This window comes from Centrocercus urophasianus, unplaced genomic scaffold, assembly GCF_019232065.1.
Source record: "Centrocercus urophasianus isolate 14NV4802_14NV808 unplaced genomic scaffold, USGS_Curo_1.0 seq_16, whole genome shotgun sequence".
Lineage (NCBI taxonomy): Eukaryota > Metazoa > Chordata > Aves > Galliformes > Phasianidae > Centrocercus > Centrocercus urophasianus.
Window position 1 is genome coordinate 32691260 of NW_024884711.1, and position 25888 is coordinate 32717147.

Consider the following 25888-nt stretch of genomic DNA (forward strand, 5'->3'; position numbering starts at 1 on the left):
TGTGTGTGTGTGTGTGTGTGTGTGTGTGTGTGTGTGTGTGTGCATACACCCACATGTGCACAAACATAAGCCTGTAACTCTTAATAATGTTTTTCATTTAAACATTTAATAACTCTTCTAGCTGGAAGCAAGCTACACAAATCTGGTTTGCCTGTTGACAAAGTAAAAGCTACACAACATTAACACAAATAGAACAACTTTTAGTTGCATAAAATGTTGCCCATCATGAGCGCTATCCTGCTTTTGATCATGATCTGATGTCTAAGAATATTAAAACAAAATAAACTTCAAACAGTCCACAACTTGCAAATGTTTCTGACACTTGCAGATGATGCATTTCTCTTTACTAATTCTCAGTAGAACTCTCGCTCATTTTCAAATCCCAGTTTACTTTTACTTCACCAGGTGAGAACAAATATAAAAATAAACTAGATTGGAGTTTTGTTTGAATGTGTTAATAAAATAGAGCCTTAGCAGACAGACTAAATGAAGCTGCTCCCCTACCCTAGAGGCACATTTGTAAGGCCCACATCAATTAATCTGCTAACTCCACTACAGGAACACACACAGCCACCAGCAGTTTATGCAGTCAGAATGGAAGGACAAGAGGAAAGGTGGTCTGCCTGCCTTCCAATGGAGAACAACGAAGATAAGAACTGCTCCTCCCCATTTTTTCTTTTTGTCTTTAATTTTATTTTATTAATCAAAGAGTAAGAACTAAAAAGCAGCTCTGAGGTGCATCATGCTGCAGATTAAAAAACATTTGTATTACAATCAGGATAGAGAGCACAGTCTCTAGCATACTTCACTGTTAGATCTCCTGGGACAATGTAAAGTTAATTAATTAGGGTGTGTGCTAAAAAGCAAAGTGTATTTGGAGAATCACATGCATTAAGCAGCATAATCAAACATTGTTTTTAGAGACAGTAACACACAATTTTAAAATTAGGAGTATCTTTTTCCCATCTGATGAAGCAGTTTTCCTTTTTCCTGGGAGTATGTCCATTACTAATACTTCTGGGCATATTAACTTTCTTTAAATAATAAACCTAGAAATATCATTAGCACCAAGCGCCAGTCATCACACATTCCCCCCCCCCCCACTATTCATCTCAAAATTGTCTTGAAACATCAGAAAGTATTTGGTCACATAATATTTAAAAACATAATAATGAAGCAGATTTTGGAAAGACACAAATGATTATATGATAAAGGAAGCAAAGATCCACAGCGGAAAATTAGCTCAGGATAGAGCTAACGTCTTCCAAAATTCAGGTATACTCAACAGCTTCAACAGCCACAGAAGTGAAGCATGTATTTTCATAGGGGAAAGAGAAGAAAAAGTAAGTAGAGGTAGAGTCTGGGGAGATGGTAGTCAAATCTCTCAAACACAGCAAGTGGGACAGAAAAGAGTGTAAGAAAACCAATAAAACCTGCTTCCAAATGATAGAACCATAGAATGGTTTGGGTAGGAAGGGACCTCGAAATGGTTAAAAACAGAAAACAAAACAAAACAAAACAAAAAAAGAAACAGTAACAAAAATCCTCTTAAGATTCACCTTTTCAGCTAGCAGAAATCTTATGAGGACCTGAAGTGTGAGGGAAAAAACAGCACAGTAAACTATTCAGTCTATTTAAAATAATAATCAAATGCAGTTCCTTACACTGCTTTTTGGATTCATGACTTGAAATCTCCCTCTTCCTTTTCAAAATCCTATTAATTCTTGGGCATACAACTACGTGATCTAGAACAGTGAGCAGTGACCTCTCTACTGTAATCTCAGTGGGATGACCTATTTACAAAACATCTTTTAGAAAACAATATTGACTTTCTTTGCCCCTAGAATAGGGACAAAAATAATGGGCAGAGAAACTGCAACTGTAACTGTAAAATGAGATGTAACCTTTGAATAGAGCCTAATATTACTACAAAGAAGGTTAAAACTGTGCAAAATTACTTCTGCACTCCCGTTGCCTGCAGTTGGTTAAAGGAACTGGACTCCAGTGTGGAAGGCAAGGGAAGGAAGAGAACTTGATACAGTATTTTTCTTCTCCTAATTTGTTAAAGAAGTGTCAAAACTAAGTAGTCTGTGTTCAGAAATAACTTCACTGATAAGTAACTCACAGAGGGGATAGTCTAGACTGCTGCAAATATTAAGGCATGTATGATATCATCATCTTTTTTCCTCCTCCTTTTTCAAGTTAACATTGTAGGAATCATTCCGGGGTGAATCCAAATTCTTCAGATCCATATATAGTACAGGAGGCTGAAGACAGGGAGAAGAGAATGGTGGACTTACAAAAGTAACAATTAAAAAAAAAAAAAAAAACAACACTGTGATGTTTCATCTGCCTACATTAACTTCAGGAAGACAAGGTTATGCTTGAAGTGCTAATTTAAGCATCTGTTAAGACCATAATTAATTACATTATTTGATGATTTCTTGAAAGAGAGACTGTAGACTTAACAAATAAGCTCTGGAGGAAACGTGCAGTCCTCCTTGGCTTGCATACCTGTGTCACTTCCAGATCCAGTTGATAACGCTGGCATGATTCAGTCTGCAGAATATCACACACCAACGTGAAACTCGCACTCTGCGGCCAGAAGGCAGAAGTTAATTTCGGTTTAACTGCTTGCAGCCAACTTGTCTACCAAGATTTATGCAATCTCCTCCTTTCTCCTAGAAAGATCACAAACAGAATTTTACAATTAAGAGCTTCGTTAAGCTGCAAATTATTACTGCTAATCAGCTACAAACTTTACCACAAAAGAAGCTTTTGATTTAATCTAAGTCTCACACAACCAACAAGCTTTTTGCACCTATATATGACTGCTAAGATTATCTCCGCAGGTGAAACAAGATTTGCTTTTTTCACTCTAATCTATAATTGCATTCCACTGTAAAAGCATCTTCACACATTTCTCTTGTTTAAATGACACTCCAGTGTGTCTGGTATTTTGGAAAGAAAGCATTTCTTAAAAATAAAAGCAGTGAATAATTTAAGTCATTCTAATTTTATTACTACTTTTCCCAGGGAAAAAATAATGCATAAATGGTAATTTATTGCATGTTTCTATTCAACTTCCTTTCAGTACCTTTCAGTTGATTTGCAAATACAAAATACATGTCAGATCTTAATCTAGAAATATAAACTAAATTTTAAATGAAATTATAAAAGCCAGGACTGGAGCACACATTTATCCAGGGGAAATGGCAGCTTGATTTATGGAGCCATTCTCATGCTAACCATATAAGGATTCTTTCCTATAGTTCATTACCACGAAGTCACATTTTTAAAACAAACAAACAAAAAAGATACTTGTTTAATTATTGCACGAGCCTGGAGATACTAAACTTGGGTCTTTAAACAGTTCTTGAGGAAAACTCAGAGCAAACATAAGGAAAGTACGAACCAATTTCAAATATAAGTGCACAGATTTAAATTCAGGTATGTTAAAACATGAAACTGGAAGAGAAACTATGAAATTCTTTTCACAAGTTAAGTCTGGAAATGTTTACCTAGAGCAGGGCAGAGGCTGATGTGTTTGCAGGGAGAAGGAAGGGATAGGGAGAAGCAGAAGCTTACAGAAAATAAGGTGTTTTCTTCAGGTTTCAGAAAACAAAAAGCGTCCTTGAAGAAAGAAGCCAGCACAGCTCTGCTCCAGCAGAAGAACATAAACAAACAGGAGAGCATTTTGTTGCTGCTGTTGCTGTTTTAGTTTCTATTTAATTTCTAAGCATATTCATATTAATCAGAATGGCTTTTGAAGTCACGTTGGCTTCGAAAGTGCATATTTTGGACACATTCAGTTGGCAACAGCTTCATGAAGGAGTGATATACAGGTGCTGTAAACACTGTACGCTGTGAAACATTTTCTTTTTGCAAAAAAAAAAAAAAAAGAAATCCACACATTGCTGAAAACACTGCAGCATAGCAAGGGCCATCCACTGTTTTGTTTATATGAAGTTTTAAATCAATTATTAAGATACAAGTTAGCTGTTAACTCGTCCACAGGTGTAAGCCTATTGTTGAAGGAATCAGAAGAGGTTTTTTTATTCCCCCTAAGCATTCATCTGAAGAATGATTTTGTATGTCAGCTTTCAGACCGAGCTAATCTGTTTGCCTGTCTGTTTTAAGAAAGTGAGCAAAGTGAGAGTTACAGCCTTAGACAACTTCTGCAACTGGAAGGATTACGTATTGTCTGTTGTAGGGGTGGCTGTGATTGTGTTTTTTGTTTGCTTTAGTTACAAAAGGTTGCGGTAATGAAAAAAAAGCTTTCACTAAAAATGCTGAATTTTCCAAAAAAACCTTCTTGTCCATCACATCAGTACAAAGCCTATCAGCTTGAACAAAATTTAAAACAGAGATAAGCAAGCGCTTCAGGGCAATAGACCAACTCACGATGACAAAGTTGTAAGAAACAAATCTATCTGCAAAGCCAGCCTGGGTGCAGCTCAAAAGGAAGAAGAAAAAAAAAAAAAAAAAAAAGAGGCATCACAGCCAAGGACACACTGTACAAATTAAAAAAGAACATACTTGGTTTGCACTAATTCTGCTTGTTTTCTTTTGACCACATACAGGAACCATGAAGAACTCCTGCCCTGAGCTCACGTACAGCCCCCGGAGCAGCACACAGCTACAGCCACAGGGACGGATGGGAGCGCTTTCGGTTTTCATGTGCGCAAGAAACTTGTTCAAACAAAGGGATCTCCTATTAATGGGACGTCTTTCATTTATATGCAGTTTGAGGTACTTCGGTATACTAAAAAAGAAGGCCAATAAAAACAACACGTAAACACGCAAAGAATTCTCCTTAATGCTGATTATTAATTAGAACGGCGGGTTCCTCAAAAAATATTCACTGCGCAGTGTGGAAAGCGGAGCAGCTCGACATACATGTTGTGTATCCTGAACTCGATTTACTCCTGATTTTTCTTTATTTCACGGTAAATCATTCACTATTAAAGAATTCAAGTTTCTTATTATTTAAGAAACTTATATATCACATAAAGCTATTCCCTCCAGATCCTAAATATATATTAATGAAAAATAAATGACCTGATGAAATCCTTACCAGTAAAATGCTTAATATTTTGCTGGAATGGAAAGGGGACTTTTTTTTTCTAACTTGCAAATTAAGGCACATTTTTGCAGCGATGATGTTATTTTCTTTGGCTCGCTTTGTTCCAAATGCTTTGGAAGTTTCTGCCGGAGCGCGGCCATCAGCACTGCTGGCTGCTGTATGGAATCGATTTGCTGCAACACAGCAATACCAGCTGTTACAGTATGTCCTGAGAGGGATTACCGAATATTCTTAAATTGAAGTTCAATCCATCTTTCCATAAAAATTAGAACCAAAAGCCAGGAACGCAACAGCAGTATCAAGTGCACCTGAGGCATTTACAATACCCAACAGGACCGTTACGACCAACCTCTAAAAAGGGCTTATTTTTGAAATTTCATTATTCCAGCCGTACCTTGCTTCTATATATCACACTGTATCAGATTCTTCTGGCAGCCACCGCGTGGAAACAGTGAGCCAGGAGCGGAGGCTCCCGCCGGCCGGCCCGCGCCGCTGCTGCCACCTCGCGGCCTCATGGCGCCGCGGCTCCCGCCGCAGGCTCGGCTCGGGGAGCCGAGAGCCGAGGAGGCGGCTCGCGAACGGAGCGGCGGGAAGGTCGGAAAGCTTTCCACTCCGCGCCCATTCGGGCTCCTATAGGAAAGGCGTTCCTAGCTGCAGTTCAATTAAAGGCATCCAAAACAATTCACCTCTACAAAAACACGTTCCCCTCGCCTTCAGATAGCTCTCGGACACTACACGAGCACGGTAACCAAACCAGACGCGCTTCAGCTCCTTACGGCAACGTAAGAGATGGCGGTGCTGAACGCCCTGGTTATAAACGGCTCCTGGGGACACCTTCACAACACAGCCATACAAATACAGCTCTCCAACGGAACTGTTTTCCTGCGTCTCACACGTACAAGAGGCCCCTCAGTAGGATACAAAGGGAAGGGGATAAATCCGGCTCCCCACCACCTGTTACATACAGGAAAGAAGATGAGACCAAAGGGAGACATGTACAAGCACTAAGGTGAGCAGACCTACACACTGTGTCTGCTGGAGCTCATCTACTGCCTTTGGATGGAAGGGACCCCATTAGCCACAGGCACTTAATTTTAGTCAAGTTATTTAGGGAGGAAAACCCATTCAAATCTGGCTTTACAGCTAGCATCAGGCTTTGCAGACAACACTCATCAAGACTTGGTTTTATGTTCAGCTCCCCATCCAAACCTTAATAAACTGCGTAATACTTCTGTCTGAAAGTCTGCCTTACAAGTTACTTAATATTTTGGCACTATAATGAGTATAAATACATTTCCTTCACATTTTAGAGGCAGGTTGATTATTTGAATTGACTTAAGACAGTTAAGATGTAAAAAGCATGAACCTAATAATGTTCCAATTCGGGGAAAAAAACATAAAAAACAGGTTGTTTGATATAAGAAACCCACTCAGCCTGTTCTTCTAAAGGATGCTACAGTTATGAAGACTATAACCCTCATTTCCAGAACTAAAACAGCATGCCTGCAAATGGTATTTGAACTACCAGATAGAGATTTCATGCAGAGACAGGAAATTTGACAGCCATTTGGTCTTGCACTCATTGTGGGGCCTCCAGTAATTGAATAACTAGGGACATGTATACAAAATCTCCTAAACCTAGTCAGCACAGGAAATTGCCAAAGGAGGTTTTCTAGACTGGGGGGAAAGTAAATCTGCTATGGTAGACAAAATATTAATTGAGAGTGGTGGTCTGCTCTTCAGGAAGATGAAATGAGGTCTACTCTATCACAGAGTCTCTGACGGTCTTCTAGAATCCCTTGTGGCTCTTAGCTGCCCTCCAAAGCTGGTCTCTATAGGTAGCATAAGCACATCGTCAGCAGGAGCCCACAGAAAAGTCAACCTGAAGTGCTGCAATAGAGCACGAGTGCCTGTGACTTCAACTGTGTCCCAAACTGAAAAGGACAACAGCTGCCTTGACTGACATCATTGCCGTCACATCCCTCTTCATCCACCAGATGAATGTGGGGATTCTGCATAATATTTTAGGATACTACATTAGCGCTTTCCATTTTGTGTGGCTTATACAAACATTTAGCTTACACCATGGGGAGTTCAGATATAATCACATTTTGAGAGTAAAAGCAGAATTTTCAGTTTCAAATTTAACTATGAAGCCCAAAACTTCAGAAAAGAGACACCTCTGGTCTCTACTTATGGGAAAACTTTTACAAATAACAAATATGTTATCTTTTGGGGAAGATTTTTTCATCATCCCTGAAGTTGATGTTTATGTATTGCTTGAAAGCAATATAGATTCACTTCTGCGCTGAATTAAAAAAAAAAAATAGAAAAAAACTCTTATATAGAAAGAAGTATTTATCACCTGAGAGAAAAAATAACCCAGTAAAAAATGAATCTCAGTATCTTGATTAGAATTTCTCCACCAATTTCAGAGACCTTCAAACAAAGTAATACCTGAAGGTCCTGCAGTCTACCTCACAAGATGTCAAGTGTAATTTATTCATCCTACATGACAAGTTTTAAATTGTTGCTGCATTAAAATATAGCTTTGTTACTTGCAAAATGCACTCAATAAAAGCAGCACTAGATAAAATTGCAGTAGTGGCAAAACCATTCACAATGTGCACCTCTGCTGTCTTTAGCACAAAAAAAAAATAAACCTCATGAGCTCTGTTCAGACTCAGTGTTTACACGTCAGTGTAGGAATTGAGCACATTCCTTTAAATACATACTCTAAAGCTACCAGTTTAATTTAAAACAGCATCAGAGTAGTTGATGTCAGATACTCTTAGACAGATTCCATTTTTTGCAAATAAAATGTACCGACTGACAGAATAATATTAGTTTAATAAGCTATTTTAATAAAGCTATTCACTAAAATGTGACCTAAGCTATGTCTGACATCAAAGGTGCTCTGTGGGTTTGAGTTACTGGTTTGGATACACTCTTAGCACTTTTCCCCTAGCTGCAAACCATTCCTTTTCCTGGAAAAAAACAAAACCTGTCAGCAGGTACCACAGCCTCTCCATTAATTACCTGCACAAACAGTTTTGTTCTGGCACGGTTTCTCGACAATCTTTTTGACAAACATTAGCTGAAGTAAATTAAAAGACTCCAAAATACTGAAAAATTGAGGGCTCCTTAGCAGACAACGATATGCTTTGTACCAAAGGGCCCTGCAACTCCTATTTTAGAAATGCATATATGATATTAAAATATGGATTATTATTCTATATTTTTGGGTGGTCCTATGTGGAGCCAGGAGTTGGACTCGATGATCTTTGCAAGTTCCTTCCAACTTGGGATATTCTATGAGTACTATAATGCAGTTTGATTTCAAGTCTACAAAACCTGATGGAAAATCTCCAACTAATAGAAACAAAAACAATACTAAGGCCATGCTTAATAAGACAACAAATATATCACTGAGTTATTCACAGTTGAGCAAGCTGTTTGTGCCAGCAATATATTGAACATCATAGTCACGAGGCTCAAAGAACATCCCACGTCCAAAAAATCATCCACAGAAACAGGTGAACACACAAATACTATTATTTCAAATTCAGAAACATCCTGCAACGGTATTAACATGTTATTTTTCCAAACTCAGAAATTTTTACACCTCTAGAGCCAAACTGAGAGAGAAGGAGGGGGGCTGGAGGGAGCATTTTACAGCGCTTCCATGTTATGTTTGTTTCCATAGCAGACTGAGAGTTTGACTACCTTACCTTTTCTACATTACTTCATCTTCCAAACTGTTATTCTTTGTTCAACACAACTTTCTACAATTCATTTCTGTCAAAATGTGATACTTTTTTTTTATTATTATTTTAGATGGGAAAGAAGATTGGGAGAGGGAGAACAGGAATGAAAAAGTAAACATTATGTATTTCTTTCCTCTGAGAGCAAAAGTAGAATGAACTCCACTTTCTCAACATACTTTTATCCAAAAAAAAAAAAAAAAACCAAACAAAAGAACTTTTTTTAAATGTTAAGTTTTAACATTTGATGAGCAATCTGAAAAGTACATGCTTTTAGCTCAAATTTGGAAAATATCTTGATTTATTAAGTGATAATTTATTAGTTGCATCTTGAGTATGAGTAACAAAAAATTTCCTTACACCTACAGGTGCGGTAAAAGTGAAGTACTGCACATGGACAGGCAGCATCTAGTGGGAGGAAGCATGCACATTTGACTTCCAGAAATTTGCAAGCATTGCAAGCCAAGTTGCTGTGGGATGCTAAGTCTGTAAAAGAAAACAAAGTTGAAGCTGAATAGCAATGACGTCTCCCAGGGCCTCTGCACTATTAGTACTTCAAGCATGCCAGGCACTCCTTGCAGTCTTCTCTTCCCTGTAAGCTCCCCATCACCGTTCTTCAGCCCAGCATCTTCCAGTTATCAGATTCCAGCTAGCTCCAGAACGCTTATCTGAAACTCTCCTCATTCCTTTTCTCCTTTGCAAGCACTGAGGTTGCCCTGCCATCAGCTCAGCGTGTGACTTCTCACTCAGGACACGCTTCCTAACACTTCTGTTTTCATTTCCGCATTTCCTTCCTTTCAGAAGGGAACATTCCTCCTCTCAGCCCTTGCTGTCCCAATTCTACCTTGTTCCTTTCTTCACACCTCTATCCATCTTCCTCTCCTCCTTGTGTGGCACTGCTATGTACTCACTATTCTTGTTGTGAACCCATGGTACTTTACTAACAAATCTTTACCCCTTTCTTCACCAACATCCCCATGTCCTTGCATGATAGCAAAGACTGTAAGGGAAATAAAACTCCTACAGTCTACATTTCCACTCCTAACACTGCCTCATCTCTCTATTGTTCTTTTATTTTTTTACTTTCTAAACCTAACTTCCCTTTCCAAATCTCTTCTTCACGAGCAAGTCCTAGCTTTTCTACTCTGTATATCTCAAATTGTGATTATATACAAGGAGACAGGGAGATTGTTCTGCCAGCAGCTCTGTACCCCCAGGCTCTACGTGCCCTCATAGCAGGACTTCCCAGTGCTCTGACTTGCATATCTATCAATGCACGGTAACATCTGGGACATTACAATTTTAGAACCAACCATATCATTGTCAAAGTTGCACACTGTCATACAGAGAGATACAGTTAGAGCTCACTTTTACTGCAACACATCAAGCTTGAGCTACTCCATGAGTACAGACACTTTAATTACATAGGAATTTAACTAGCAAAAAAAACCAGACCTATTAGATTTAAAGGCAATTGTTAGATCTTGTCTTGCCAGCCTGTATAGACTAAGTTACAGTCCCACTGCAATTAAGGTGCCAGTGCTGACATTCAAGTCTTATTGTCAAGTTCAAAAGTGATTTAATTCAGATCTGAGTTAGTGATGGATGAAGAAGAGTGAGATTCAAGACCAAAGGTAATGTATGGTGAGTTCACATGAAGTGAAGACAAATTCTCAGATTTCACTTCATTAGGCCAAAAAAATCATTTGACAAAAAAAAAAAAAAAAAAAAAAAAAAAACCACAAAAAAACATATTCAATCTTTATGAAGAAAATAATTTAAAATGATAAAAGATCAATAAACACAAATGTTACAGTACTTAACTTGGCAGCATTACCTACATGAAGAATTTTCTCTGTTTTTCTTGTTCAACTCACAGCTTAATACATTACTTTATGTATGTAAAAACCAGGAAAACACAGGATATGCAAAGAGTCCAAGTTAATGTTGCTGTTGGAAACTTAATGTTTGCATTTCCTGGATTTTGCAATTTCAACTAGGTGAACAATACTGCATTGATTCTATTTTGGCATTTGCTACAAATACCAAAGTTTTTGTAATAATACAAATACCAAAATTTTTCTTATTTTGTCTGAATCTGAATAAACCAGAGAGCTAAGCAGTTTGATATTGAGCATTTGATGTTTTTAGTTATTCGTAGTGGTGTCTCCAACTTACATACACTGCAGTTTATTAGCCAATCACAAAGGTGGTGCCATATAGATCAGAAAGTATACCAGCTCCAGCAGGTGTACCTAAGTAAAGTTGTAGAAGCATTTTATTTTTTTAAATCAATGCTTTTGAAATTAAAATATTGTGAATTTAGAAGTTTTGACAAAGCAATGGAAAACATTCTACAGTAAGAACGTTAATTTGAGATGGTGTCACTGTAGATTCCCTAATAGCACTCGAAATTAAAACAGGAATGTGCAGTTACTGTACACTTCTTTATAAGAAGGTATAAAAGAGGCAGTTCAGTCTTCCCTCTGGACTCAAAAACTGAAAAATAGAGAGGTGGAAGGTAGCTGAGATCAGCCAAAGTACAGCTACTTGAGAAACCACTTATGTTGTACAAAAATTACAGTTACTGCATTGGTCTCCTCCAGAGCAGATGGATGCTGCTCCTTACATGTGTACCCTGAGATGGGAAGATAAGGAAGAAAGCAGTGGCTCGTGTTTATCTGGCACTCTCAGCTTCCACTTTGACTGATGACACAAAGGCACAATGCTGACAGAGCTCAGGTTGGATATATTTTTTCCAACCATTCTGCACTTTCCGAATTAGGTAAATGTACAAAATACTATGTCCTTTAAAAGGAAGGAATCCAATAAGCTGCTGGTTATCTGACACCTGCTTCATTCTTGCTACTCACTGCACCCAAAGCCATCCTACAAAAGTCCCACTGAAAACCAATGCTGAACTGCACCTTGCAGACCTTATGCAGGAATACCTACTGCATGGAGGCCACTGTCACAGCGATCACTCCTGAGAAGCAACTCACATCAGAGTATTAAAACACATCCTGAGTCACTGGGATGTCCTTGACCACAGAAACCCTACTGCTAACTGAGCAATCGTGCCCTCTTGTGCCCAGCTGTGTGGCTGGCTTCTATACGGCATATTGAGAGACAAATGCTCACAGCTGTGCTGCAAAACTAACCTCAGTACTTCCCAGCCAAAAGGCTATGACAGAGATGCTAGCATTAATACAGACTTACAGAAAGTTATACACAAAACCTTATAATGCTGCGTTGCATACAGTACAGGTGAAATATGTAGGCTGTAGCTGAATTTGTCTTAATAGATGTTGAAATCTCAGGAAGATCAGAGAAGTAAATAGAAACAAAAACCCACAGAGTATTTTATTGGGAACTCTGGAAACTGTCTCAGCAAGAGCAAAGGTGCTATAGTTCCCTTAGACTGCAGTAACCTGTGAGGTCTCCAAAATCCAGTGAGGCTGAATGGGAAAAGCTGAGGCAGCATGCAGAAATGTGTATTTCTGAGCAATTCACTGAGGTGATGAGATGGATGGTGCCTTGCCATAGCTAGTAATGAACTACGACACTTCTGAATCCAGTGTTTATGATGAAGATACCAGAAGAAAAAGAAAACAGAATTAACCAGCTTATGAACACCAGAAGTGGATGCACTGCAGCATCTCAGACAGCGGTGGTAATGCAGACTGACTGATACTTACAATGGTAACGCAACAGTCTGAGGCAAGAAAGGCAATGGAACAACAGTCATTGTTTTCAGGTTCAAGGGACTCTAGTGTGACTCATACCCACATAACTACCCAGAGAGAGTCCCAAAAGTCAAAGCATCTATGTTTTGAACAACTCCTCAGCCTTTGCTGGCTTTCCCCCCCAAGAGGACATTACTGTGCCCCTCCCTCCTGTGGCAGCAGACTTGCTCCCTGCTCCTGGGCAGATGGCCTCACCAGCAAAATCGCTGCAGATAATCCTGTTTATGCAGAACAAAACACAATCCCCTACTTGGCACACAGGCAGACCCCAGGACAGGCCTGAGTTTGTTGCTCCACCTGTGCAGAAACTCATTCTGATACAACATTTTCTGGGTCAGATTTTGTTTGGTTGCTTTCTTGATTTCTTTTTTGTTTGTTTAACAGCTAAGAAACAGATCTCTTCCCAGTGCCACTCACCCAGCCACTTTCCTGCCCTTCAGAACAATGCTACATGAAAGACTGATACTGCCTTTCTAAACTTAAATACCTACAGAAATGTAATGTTTTCTGAGGATTTGCAAAATTGAAGATGCTGCAATGTTTGAAGAAACACAAACAGCCAGGGAGGATGCTCTTTCCTACTGCTTCCTACAGGGACAGGAGGGAAAGGATGGTGTAGCAATAACTAGAACTGGAAATTATTGGAAAGACGCCCACTTCTCCCCCTTTCTCAACCTACAATAATTTTTAGTGCTCTGTACCACATCACCAGCAAGGTCTTACATTATTAATAACAACTACAAAGAGCTCAGGTGACACTTATGTAAACAGATGATACTGGAATGGCAGTGTACGCCTACATTAATCACTGCTGTCCTGACCATAGCAGCTACACGACGCTGACAGAGAGGAAGCCTGCTGCCTGCGATGGCGCAGAGCAAGGCTCAAACAATATCAATATCCAGCTTTTGAAAAGTTGCTGCTTGCTACAGAGAGTTCCATAAAAACAATTCAGAAATTAGCTACACCATGTAATAGCCATCATCTTCACCAAAAGATTTTGTCTGCACCAAGTAAGAATAAATACAGTAAACTCCTCTTGAACTGCTGCTTCCTCTTCACATGGTTTAATACATTGTGCACATGTACTCACAACCAAGTGGTAATATCTTGAAGAAAGGGCTGGGTTGCTCACCTCATGTTTGCCTTTATGAATCATTCTGGTATAACTGAAGTTCCCCTCAACTTTCCAGACAAAGCACGTTACAGCCAGCAGAGGGAGCTCTTGCACTTTTCAGTCAGTCAGTATGGATTTCCGCTTTGCTAACAGAGCAATTCTCATTTCATGCCACACGTTTGAATCCAGTCACTTAAAAAGTAAGTGCACAGCATGAATCGAGTGGAAAATAAGAATTAGGCACGACTTACAAAAATAAAAAGTTAAAATAAGTTTATATCCTCGCTCATTGTAAACTTGGTCATTTTCACATTACGTATTGCAAAGCTGAAATCACATTGCCTGCAAGCTGCTCAGTAAGTAAAAACCACGTGTTCTGTAAGCAGTGACATGTAATAGGTACGAATGCCCTAATGCAAAGGAGTGCTTTGCCTGTCCTTCTTCTTTACCTGAGTAAGTTGAACACAAGTCTTGCCTATAACCATAAAAAATAAGGAACTAAATGAAGTCAGGAAAAAGAAACCACAAAAATAAGGAAATGTTTACAATTAATTTACAAAATATGACAATATATATATATTTACAAAATAGTTCCATATTCTGCAGCAGTTGTGTGTTTTTTCTTTTTAAGGAAGTAGCACTTGGGTTAGGATAAATCACTTATTTTTCTGCTTTTCTACTGAAGATAAATGAAATGTATTTCACAGATTTTTTCATCTAATTCCATTATATTATAAAGGTAATATTATCCAAACAGGATAATGTAATCTTATCCAAAATAAGTGTAGACCACAAAGAAGTCCCAGAGGACAAAAGAACTTTTCACAGCCTTCTCCATCAGGATACGTTTCTTGGACCTTAGCAGGTTCATCACAGTGGTACCTGTTACATTTCATAGTTTGAGGGAAAAATCATGGAGGGAAAACAAAAACTGAATTGGATACTGAAAAGATTTTTCTCAGTGAATTTCTAAGTAACTTCTGTTCAAAGTACACATAAAAAGCAAATTGCTCGGTTTGCAATTGAACACACTTTAATTATGGGGATAACCCGTGTTTTGTTTCAGTGAAAATGAACTCACACATGTGAGATTCTTATGTGTTTTTTCTTTAATTAAGAACTACTTACTGCATCTGAAATAAAAACCAATAGGAGGGTGAAACTAGATGATCATTATGGTCCTTTTCAACCCAGGCCATTCTATGATTCTGTGATGTATTTCCAAGTCTGAGTCAGTTCTTTATTTTTTAAATTTTTTTATTTTTACCTCCAGCAGTCAGTGAAGGATGCCCAAGGAATTTGCTCGCCCTGCAATAAGTTACTTTGTGAAAGCTTGCTAGAAAGCATATGGCAGTTTCAAGAGGAACGTTTTTAAGACGTACAACACAACGTGCCATCAACACAGGGAATCATTTATTTCAGTTTTCCACTGGACTGAGCTCCAAGCAAGCACTTTGGCTTCCCATTTCACGTCCCTCCCTGCTATTCTGATGAACATCTTCAGCCTTCCAGGTTCCCAAGCCTGTGATTTGACTTTGATATACGTTAAATTTTTGCCTAGGAAAAGTGGTAACATAATAGACTCCTTCCCAAAACAAATAAAGCAAATTTCTTCCGCTCTTTACTGAACGCTGTATTAGCATTTCCCACACATCTCTCAGCTTAATCAGAAATCTAAAACTTAGCAGCATCATATTCCAGCAAACAATTAGCCATCTGGTTTATGGAACTCCTAATTTGAGGATCTTAATATTCTTGAATGAATGATTTGTGCTTAAAAGCAGGATTGATATGCAGCGAGACCTATTCATAAATGACAAAATCAGCTTAACTGCAGTAGTCTGTACACCAAAGTCTGGAAATCCGGCCTCATGATAGAGAAAAATCATGCTTAGAATTTCCCCTTGCATCCACTATGACCTTTAACTGAAGTGTTGAAGGAGAAGAGGAAGAAAAACAGTAAAATGAGCAGTAATATGTGCTGCCAAATTTCACATCACTGTCAGCTTTTACATTATAGCAATATAATTATGTGGTCTAAACTTCATACCGTTACATAATTACTCTTCTCACTCATCAGTAGGCTTCAGATTTTTGGAAAATATTATACAGTATATGCTACTTTTCATGGTAAATTATTTGACAAAATATCACTGCCACAGCTCGTTTCATTTATGGTGGTATGATTAAAACACCAAAAGTTTTGACGTGTCACTTAATTTCCACAAATACTGTAATGTAAACTCTAACATTATACACTATTTTAAACAAACTTTTGAATCTAGGAGTTAATTTTTTTAAACGTTGTTAAGTGGATACAAGAAGATATTTCCTCGCAGTGCAGCCCAGCAGCTGGAAACTGAACAAAATACCGCCTTTTAATCAAAAGCCACGCAGGACGGTCAAGGAAATGGACGCACAGAATCACATAAACACTGCGGAAGGGTGTTTCAGTGCAGTCTGAATTTTGCATCCAACAGCCCATTGGAAAAAACAATCAAACACACTGAACACATCTGGCACTCTGCATTTAGGCAGATGGACTAACAGGCTTGGTTAGAGCTTGTCAGATAAACCTTTGCTAGGAACGCTTGCAGTATTGGACGCTGTCATAAGGAAGCCTGCAGCTGGGAAAGTAAGGAGGCAGAGCAGAAGAAAAACTTGCAAAGCAAAGGTGTGGAATTGAAAAATTGCACCCACTGACACTCATCAATGCTTGCTGAACATTTATGGAGATCAAACAGTGGATGTCAGCACAGTGAAAGCTGGACTGCATGGACAACATTTTCCTAGCAATGATGCCATCAGAGCAGCTGTGAAATAGTGGGTCAGCTCCACCACTGTGGATTTTTACAAGCACAGCATGCAGGCTTCTGTTCATTGCTGGTGAAAGTGCATAGCTAACAGTGGTGAATAAGTTTGAAAAGAGTGTTTTGTAGCTGTGAATTTGCTCTTTCAAATAGTGTTATTGTGCTCTTTGTAGCCACTGTGTTTTCCATGAAAATAAATGGGAAGCATTACTTTTGGACCAATGTACAATCCCAGCCACATCACATCATTTGCAAATGGACCACGTACACAAAACTGAGTAGATAGATGATAATAAATAATAAACACAAAGGAGAAACAAGAAGTTAACCACACGAGATGTACACGTGAATACATGCAACAAATCAAAAGTGCATTTCAAAAGCAGAGTGCACTCCTGTGTTGAACACCTATCATACATGTTGACACAAGAGATGGTGAACAAGAATTATTAAACTTTCACCTCTTTCGGGAATGCAAAACTCCTTCAGGCAAACTGCAAACCTATCAAAACATATCAGGAATTTTAGTGATGCAAGAAAATTGCTGTATTAATAAGTGGTGTTTAGAGAGAAAAATAAAACCCGCCACACCTTTCGTACTGATGAATAATATAAGAATAACCACAGCGGGCATGGTCCAGCAGCTCAGCCTCCCCACATTCAAAGACTAAGAGCAGCTCTTACAGAACTCCTAACACAAGCTCCATCCCTGATAACGCTGTCACTTCATAGCACGAAAGACCCAAAGGCGAAAGATCTACAGCATGCCGAAGGAAGAGAGGAAAAAACCCAAGGCTATTAGTCTTGTGGTGTGCTTGCATGGTGCTTGTCAAGGTACAAGTATTTATTTGAAAGATGTGCAGCTACATGAGGAGCAAGTTAGAAAAACAGAAAGAAAAAAGATAAGGATGTGGAACTAACAAAGCCTCTGGTTGTATATTTAACTGAGAGCAAGGAAGTAAGCACACCAACTAGGCGCTCCCTAAGTTTCTTTGTAACAAATAAAGCCACCCATAATGCTGTCCAACACCAGGTGAAGAGGTGCTGAGCTGAGCTAGGCACTGTCCTCATCCCTTTGCTTCCTGAGACATAAAGAGTCAGACCTTGATTCCTGGAGTCAAATGCCTGCAAGTAAGCAGCACACCCCTTGTGCTCCTCACCAGCAAAAAGCAGCCACCACCTCCTGGAAGCGGCTGAGCAGCACCTGCAAAGGGGAGCAACATTTCTCATCCTCTCCACAGGAACAAGAAAAGCAAGAGCTGTCTGTGGGGAGCAGCCACTTCATTAAGATGCAGCTCAGCAAGGCAGGTGCCAGGATCTATTGCAGCCACACAGCCACAGCGCCGTGCTTGGAGCTCAAAGACGACATTGCAAATGCACAATATTGAGCTTTGGGAGTGAAGATTTATGGATCTCCATGAAGCACCCAACACTTTCCTGAAGAGGAACTCTGATGTCACGTGACGGCAGGCTGAAGGCCACAAGCCATGGTTAATTCATCCCTTTGTATCACACACATTTATACACACATGAACTTCTATACTACGTACACACTTCCTATGCATCTTTCATGCTATCTGCCAACCCCAAATAAACCCACCCTCGCCCCTGAGTTTTGGCCAATCTGCAAAACAGTCTTTATGTGCCTCAGAGTGAAAGAAAAATATGAATTTACCAGAGGAGGGCAAATAACATCCTCAACCACACTGAAAGCTAAAGGATCGCCTGAAAACATGGAATAGACTAGTACTATCAAGTGAATTCACAATCAAATTTATAAGCAAACTTTGCTCAGGATATCTGCAATACCCAGCTTCGTCACAACATCCCACCTAGAAGTAGAAAGTTGCTCTGCTTATGAAAATCTAGCAAGCACATATTGAAGCAACAAGTTCCCAGTACACACTACATCCGAGCTCACACTTTGCAATCACAAATAGTTGTTCTCCCTCCTCATCCATTCCCCCACATCCCCATGTGGCTCACTGCACAGGACAAGCCCTGCTCACTGAGAGCTCACTTTGTACTGACACATGGGCCATACATCTTGCAAATATATATATATATAAATAAATGCATTTCAAGCTATACCTGTTATTATAAGTGCTTCATCAGATCTCAGACTGACTACAAGTAAGAACCTATGCTAAGATTCAGAAATATAGACAACTACATAGTATAAGTCCAACAACAGAATCAACTACAAGAAGCTATAATGCATACTGAGTTTTGTGGAGCACCACACCAGATTACCAGCAGCCTTCTGAGATATGCTGAGAATATTTCTTTCATTTTAAATTACTTAGTTCAACGACTAGCCTAAAATCCAAGAGAAAGAGGAGGAACTTTAACACAGGAACGCTCACTTTAATTTTCCTTTATTCAAATAGAATAGTAAGCAAAGGAGTAAGATCTGCTGCTTCTCCTTTCTTAAAAGACAGTAAACTGCATGTATTCATTTAAATAATCATAGAGATAATCATTACAAAGACTTGTAATGAAACTTCTGTATATACAACAAAATGTTTCCATAGGAATGCTACCTGAGATTTAAGTGATATAGAATCATAGAATGAATTGGGGTGGAAGGGACCTTTAAGATCGTCTAGTTCCAACCCCCTGCTATAGGCAGGGAACACTTCCCTCTTGACCAGGTTGCTCACAGCCCCATCCAACTTGGCCTTAAACACGCCCAGGGAAGGGGCATCCACAACCCCTCTGCCCAACCTGTTCCAGGTCCCATCATCCTCACAACAAAGAATTTCTTCCCGATTTCTTCCTGTGGTCTAAATCTACCTTCTTTCAGTTTAAAACCATTTCTCCTCATACTGTAGCTACATGCCCTCATAAAAAGCCCCTCCCCAGCGTTCCTGTAGGCCCTCTTCAGCTACTGTGAAGGCCACTATAAGGTCCCCCCAGAACCTTCTCTTCTCTGGGCTGAAGAGCCTCAGCTCTCCCAGGCTATCCTTGTCAGGGAGGTGTTCCAGCCCTCTGATCATCTTCACAGCCATCCTCTGGACCTGCTCCAACAGCTCAACGTGCTTCTTGTTGGAGGTCTCAGAAGTGGATGCAGTACTCCAGGTGGGGTCTCACAAGAGCAGAGGTGCAGAATCACCTCCCTTGACCTGCTGGTCATGCTTATCTTGATGCAGCCCAGGATACGGTTGGCCTTCCGGACTGCAGGAGCACATTGCCAGCATATGTTGCCTTTCACCAACTGACACTCCCAAATCCTTCTCCCCAGGGCTGCTCTTGAGCTATTCTTCATCCAACCTGTATCTGTGCTTAGGAACGCCCCAACCCAGGAACAGGACCTCACACCTGGCCTCACTGAACTTCATGAGTTTGGCATGGGGGCACCTCTCAGGCCTGTCCAGGTCCCTCCAGGGTGTCAAATCCATCACTCAGCTTGGCTGCAAACTTGCTGAGGGTGCCCTTGGTCCCATTGTCCGTGTTGCCGACAGAGATGTTAAATAACGCAGTACCAACACTGATCTCTGTGGAACACCAGTCATCACCAGTCTCCACTTGGACATTGAGCTGTTGACCACAGCTCTCTTGAGTGCGACCATCCAGCCGATTCCTTATCCAGTGAGAGGTCCATCCACAGAATCAATTTTGGATAAATCTCCAATTTAATGACCATGATGCCATGCAGGACAGCGTCAACTGCTTTGGTTCTTCAGTTATCACAGAATCACAGAATGGCCAGGGTTGGAAGGGACCTCAAGGATCATGAATCTCTAACCCCCAGCCACATGCAGGGCCACCAACCTCCACGTTTAATGCTAAACCAGGCTGCCCAGGGCCCCATCCAAACTGGCCTTGAACACCTCCAAGGACGGGGCATCCACAACCTCCCTGGGCAGCCCGTTCGTTATCTACCAATGCTGTAACTCCATCATAAAAGGCCACCAGGTTCAGCAGGTTTGTGCCCTTGTGAAGCTGTGCTGGTTACCACCAATCATCCTGTCTTTATTTTCCAAGCACCTATGGCAGTGCCTTCAGGAGGATGTGTTCCACAATCTTGCCAAGCACAGAGGTGAATATATATGTATATTCTTATATATATATATATATATATATATATATATATATATATATATGAAATCAGTTACGACATTTTTGTGCTTTCAATTTAGCAGTGACATATTGGTTACATGTATGGAAGTTGGGAGTAAAAATATTTTAAAAGTAACTGTTTATTCATAGCAGTGAAGTACAAAAACTAAGTATTAACATCCAACTGCTTAAATAAGAAGTTTCGTACAATCCTGTTTACAAAGCAGTGGTGTTAACTAACAGGAATGAATCTCCTCAAAAAAAAATTGTTTCAGAGCAAGTTAGATTATTATTTATTTGCAACTGCATTTACAGATTCTTATTGTATTTACAGATAAGTTACTGTTAAATCTGGTTATTAGAAAACAACTAGATTTCAAATACTTTGCACTGTAGTATTATTGTTTAACTGCTTTCACACATTTTCAAAAGACTCGTGCAAGACAGCACTGCTGTGCTTAACCCCCACGTTCAAAGAAGAGGCTCAGAAGGGCTTAAGTCAGGAGTATGGGTTAATCCATACTGCCCTTCTTGAGATGCTTTCATATCAAAGCCAGGCTGGATGTGGCTCTGGGCAGCCTGGTCTGGTGGTTGGCGTCCCTGCAAATAGCAGGAGGGTTGAAACTAGATGATCACTGAGTTCCTTTTCAGCCCAGGCCATTTTATGATTCCATGATATTTAAGGTCACTTTAACGAAGACCTATGTGTGCAAAAGCAGTTACAACTAACGTAAGCCCTAGCTGAACACACCAAAGAAATCTGCAAATTTGCTTTTAAGCGTTCACACCAAGATGTCTAAGTCAAGTGTCTATTGAGCTGTACCTCTCAAGAAGCTTAATTACCCAGAAACACTAATTAAAGTCTAATTGAAAAGCCACAACACTTCTGCTGCAGAGGCAGAGAACGATGCAATTCTCCATCCCAGGAGGGCACTCCCTAAGCAGTACTTCCCCTCCCCTTGCTTGCAGGCTTTTGCAATAGCAGCATGCTCCACAACTCAGAAAGCAACAGACATCAAGGCATCTGTTCAGAGAAGACTGTCATTCAGTACCCACAAAACATTTACACAAACAGGAGGACATTTAGCTTTAGGTGCAAATGTTAGAACGCCTAACTTAACCAATTTAATGCTATTCTTTCAAATTTGGTTGTGAAGCAATGCATTCCTACAGCCTTCGCACACAAACTATGTGCCTTATCATCACCTACATGGCTCACTGGGTGACCTGCAGCTCCATGACCCATGGCACAGCAGCACCCAGCACCCTGCAGCAAGGGGCTCTGTGCTGGCAGTAGGGGAACCAGCTCCACCATTCCTATATATTTTCAGGATCTTCTGAGCTCAGCTCTACCTGGCAGGCTGGGAACACATCACAAGATTTGCAGGAAGAATGGAAATACAGCGCAGTGTGAAACAAAAAGATAAAAATCACCTTGGTCTACTGCTGAGTAATACAGAGCTACATCAAAATCTGTTTAAACTAAACCTCTCGGTCTCCACATCTTTCTTCTTTCTGAACTGAAGGAGAAAATACAGGAAAAACATGTATTTCCAATTGTCTGTAGGACATCCAGAGAGCCCACACCAACCAGCCTGACACCGGAGGCAAAGAAGAACCACATCCAGGCTTGTTTGCATGCGCCAGGTGTGGCTTGCTCGGTAGGACACAGTGCTCTCCCCACTTGCAGAAAGTTGCCTGTCTTCTCTAAAAGACAAGCTAAGAACAAGTCACAGACCATCAGTAAAAAACACCAGAGTCACCTGCAGAGTTATGAAAGGAGCAGCAAACAGGACGGAACTTGCTGCCCTGCTGATCCGCAGCGAGGCCTGGGGAGGGTGCCAAGTTACTTAATCCAAGCACACAAACAAGTTAATGATGACCTGAGGGAGCAACACTGGATTTACACATTGGGGGAAACACCAAGTAGAGAACTGTTAAGAAACCACCTGTATGTCAGAACGCTACGCCAGCATTTCAAAAGCTGTTTAATTCAGCCCTGGGACTCCCCAGGATTCTGAGCCTCCCCACAACAGCACCGCTGCTTCCATTCACACAAGGATGGGAGTTTGCAATAGGAATTCAAATAGCAAGCAGCATCCAAATCACCAATGCTTTTGGAATCCCTTGTCGTGCACATTCTGAGGACCAAAATGACTTCTTATGCTCAGCAAGTTCACATAGTATAAACAAGTACTTAACTCTTTGGTTTTTTTTTTTATTATTATTATTATTTTTTATTTGTTTTTAAAAATCAAATCACAATGGAAAGACCAAAATGGTGACTTAGAGGTTCTATCCACCCAATAGAGAGTTCTTCCCTCTGGACTTGTTGCACTTTTCATTTCAACTGTTATACAAGTGGAATTGTTACACAATTTGAGAAAACACTGAGGAAATACAAAAGAGGTTCATGTGACAGAATTTCCATATCTGAATACCAGAAAGCAGAAACCTGAATTTTCTGAGGAACAGAGACTACAGCATTTATAATTCACATGAAAACATTCAGTTCCCCGTCAGCTGCTAATATAAGTTTAAAAAAAAAAAAAAACAAAAAACTGTCAGAGAAGATGGAAATTACTTTCTGAAAATGTTCGCAAACTTAAATGACGAAAGAAAAAAGCATTACTCCCAGTCTCATAAGACATCAGCTTCCAGTCTGACGATGGGATCGGCATACCTTCTCAGATGTGAGATACAGAACTGTATGAAGCCATGACAAATATCTCCCCAAATAATTGTGTAATGTCTCGCAGCTTTCCTGAGCTCTCCATTTAAAATCACGGTTAGAAAAACAAGTCTCTTGCCCTTAGTTATCAGAAAATATGTGACATGAACAGAACCACTATAAGCCTTCTTGCTGCTTCTTGCATTCACATTCATAAGCTCCACTGCATTTTTTTTTTCTTGCAGATACAGAAGAATGAAGCAGCACCGAACCTCAAACTAAGGCTGAGCTGCTACAAATCGAGCTGCTCGCCACAAAGCCACCCCTCCTGCAGAAGCTCCAAACTCAGCTGCAGAAAGAAAATTCCTGCAGTTCATGGAGGAAAGGCTGAGTAAAAGCAGCTGCATTTTCTGTCAACATTTTTTTTGTAGGACAATCTCAAATACCTTCAAAAACAAGCAAACAAAACAATTTACATTCAAACAATACCCTTCAAAAGAAACCCTGACACTAAATTATTTAGGAAAGGTTTCTACTTACCCTTCTTCCTTCCTGTTTTTACACCAAACGTTCAAAACACTGTCGTCACAGGTACATCCCAGTACTTAGGGGACTCTACCTTCCTCAGTATCCTCAAAAGCAGCTGTCCCAACCTTCTGTATTTCACAGAATTCTAGTAACTATGTAACAAGCTTTAAATTAAAATTCTGGGGATGATATTATTTTGCCTAGGGACTTTAGAAACAGGCTATGGATTTTCCTGTTTCCTTTCTCTCTCTATAGAAGCATGAGGGTTTCCCAGCACTTCCTCAAGGGAACAGGAGTCAGGGCCCAGCCCTTGGCCCTGCAAGAACTGGGTCACAACATTCAACACCCATCACTGCATGTGACTTGCACCGGGTATGGAACAGAGACGTATGCTCTACTTCTGATTACAGGATGCTGCATCTCCTTTCTCTTTCCTTGTTGGGACAAAGAAAGAGCCCACAGCCTCATCACCCTACCATCGGTTATCCTCCTTGTCTGAGATTCTTTCCAGAACAAAAACAGAACAAATGAACAAACAAAAACTATTTCTTGACACAGAAACAGGAGACCTTTAATTTATAGTACAATACAAGAGTAGGTTTCAATAGCAATGTATGTGTTAGGTGAAAACAATGTAAATCCAGGTATATATGCACATGCACAGAATTCTTCTGTGTTTATCCTAGACAGAAGTGAAACAAACCCTCTTATATAGCAGGGTGAGAGCATACTGGCACCACGACCTCTTAACTGCACATGAAAGTAATCACTATCAGAAGAAATGCAATGGGAATAATGGCATGTGTGCTGCCACAATCAATCAACAGTTATGAATTAATATGAAATGATTCTATTGTATGTTTATGTTTGAATATATTTATATAAGTCTGTTTTATATAAGTCTGTTTCCCCCAGCATGTCTATTGAAGATGGCAAATAAAATGTGAAATTGGCACTTACAATGTGTGAAGACTCAAGAACACAACAACCAACATGATTTATTGTGACAAGCTGCCTTTCCAGGGTACCTTTCATTCATGTTATAATAATGAGGTTGTTATCTTTAAACATTAAGTTTTGACCAACATAGTATCTTTTTAACTAACTCAAAATCACAGGATTACCATGTGATTCTGTTTCTAAGACATTTATGCAGGCATGAAAATGTTTGTCCCTTTTAGGAAATAAATATTAATAAATGCACACATTAAACCACAGCTCTGTCACATAATAAAGTCCTTCAAATTCAGCACTGCCTTAAGCAAGTCATTACAAGTTACTATTACAATCACTTCTTAATTGAGCTAGAAATAAATGCAACATTGATGAAGGCACTAAGAAACATTTAAGACAGTAAATATCTAGTGGAAAAAGAGGAAAAACAAGAGAGAAATTCAGAGCGAGCATTAAAATTAAAAATGCCTTATGCACTTACTTAATAGGAAGTTGAATACATCTATTCTCTGCATCTTAGCAAATTGAGTTTGCCTTCTATTCTCTGAATTCTATTCATAGCCAGACATCATGATGCACAAAAAGTCTGCAGACACACTTGTATTTTGTTTTGTTTTTAACTGGAATGTCTTATCATTGCAGACATATTTATCTTTTTTCATCTGTCCTACACGTTCACCCCCGTTGAATTTGTTAAACAGAAGCTTATGTATATTAAAAGAATTAGCTAATTACTTTTGTTAGACAACAAACTAGGTTTAGGTTCACGTTTGAGTTCTTGGACCTTACATATTTATAATTTCAAGTAAGATTGTATCCTACTTATTTTCTCCACACCTGATCTAAGTTGATTTGTTTGATTATTTGAAGGGAGCAGTTTAATTTAGATTTGGGAGTTGCATTATTAAGGCAGTTGTGATCTATATAAGGAAACAATCTCAATAGCTCAGCATCTGTGACTACATAATTTCACAGCCTGTGACTTCAGATCCCTTGACTATTGGATTTGCATTGGACACAAAGACATTGTGCACTTGTTCAACAGTTTCAGAATTTTACCTGTGAAAAAGTTCAAAATCCAGGCTAACAAGCTATGTTTTGTCCACCTTTGAAAAAGCTAGAAGAGTTAAGCAGAACTACCAAATTAAGG

At 39.7% G+C, this 25888-nt stretch overlaps 1 protein-coding gene across 4 annotated transcripts in view; it reads right to left on the reverse strand.

The window, feature by feature from the left end:
• The window catches only part of MPP7 (membrane palmitoylated protein 7), a 143428-nt gene that overhangs the window by 96238 nt on the left and 21302 nt on the right, over positions 1–25888 (reverse strand). For 3 of the 4 annotated variants that reach the window (XM_042816650.1, XM_042816649.1, XM_042816653.1), the window contains one exon: positions 2515–2681. In XM_042816650.1, coding sequence (XP_042672584.1) covers positions 2515–2551 — 37 coding nt within the window. In that variant the 5' untranslated portion in view covers positions 2552–2681. Of the gene's footprint in view, positions 1–2514; positions 2682–4539; positions 4667–25888 lie in introns of those variants that run through there. The other variant, XM_042816651.1, reaches the window with a different exon arrangement.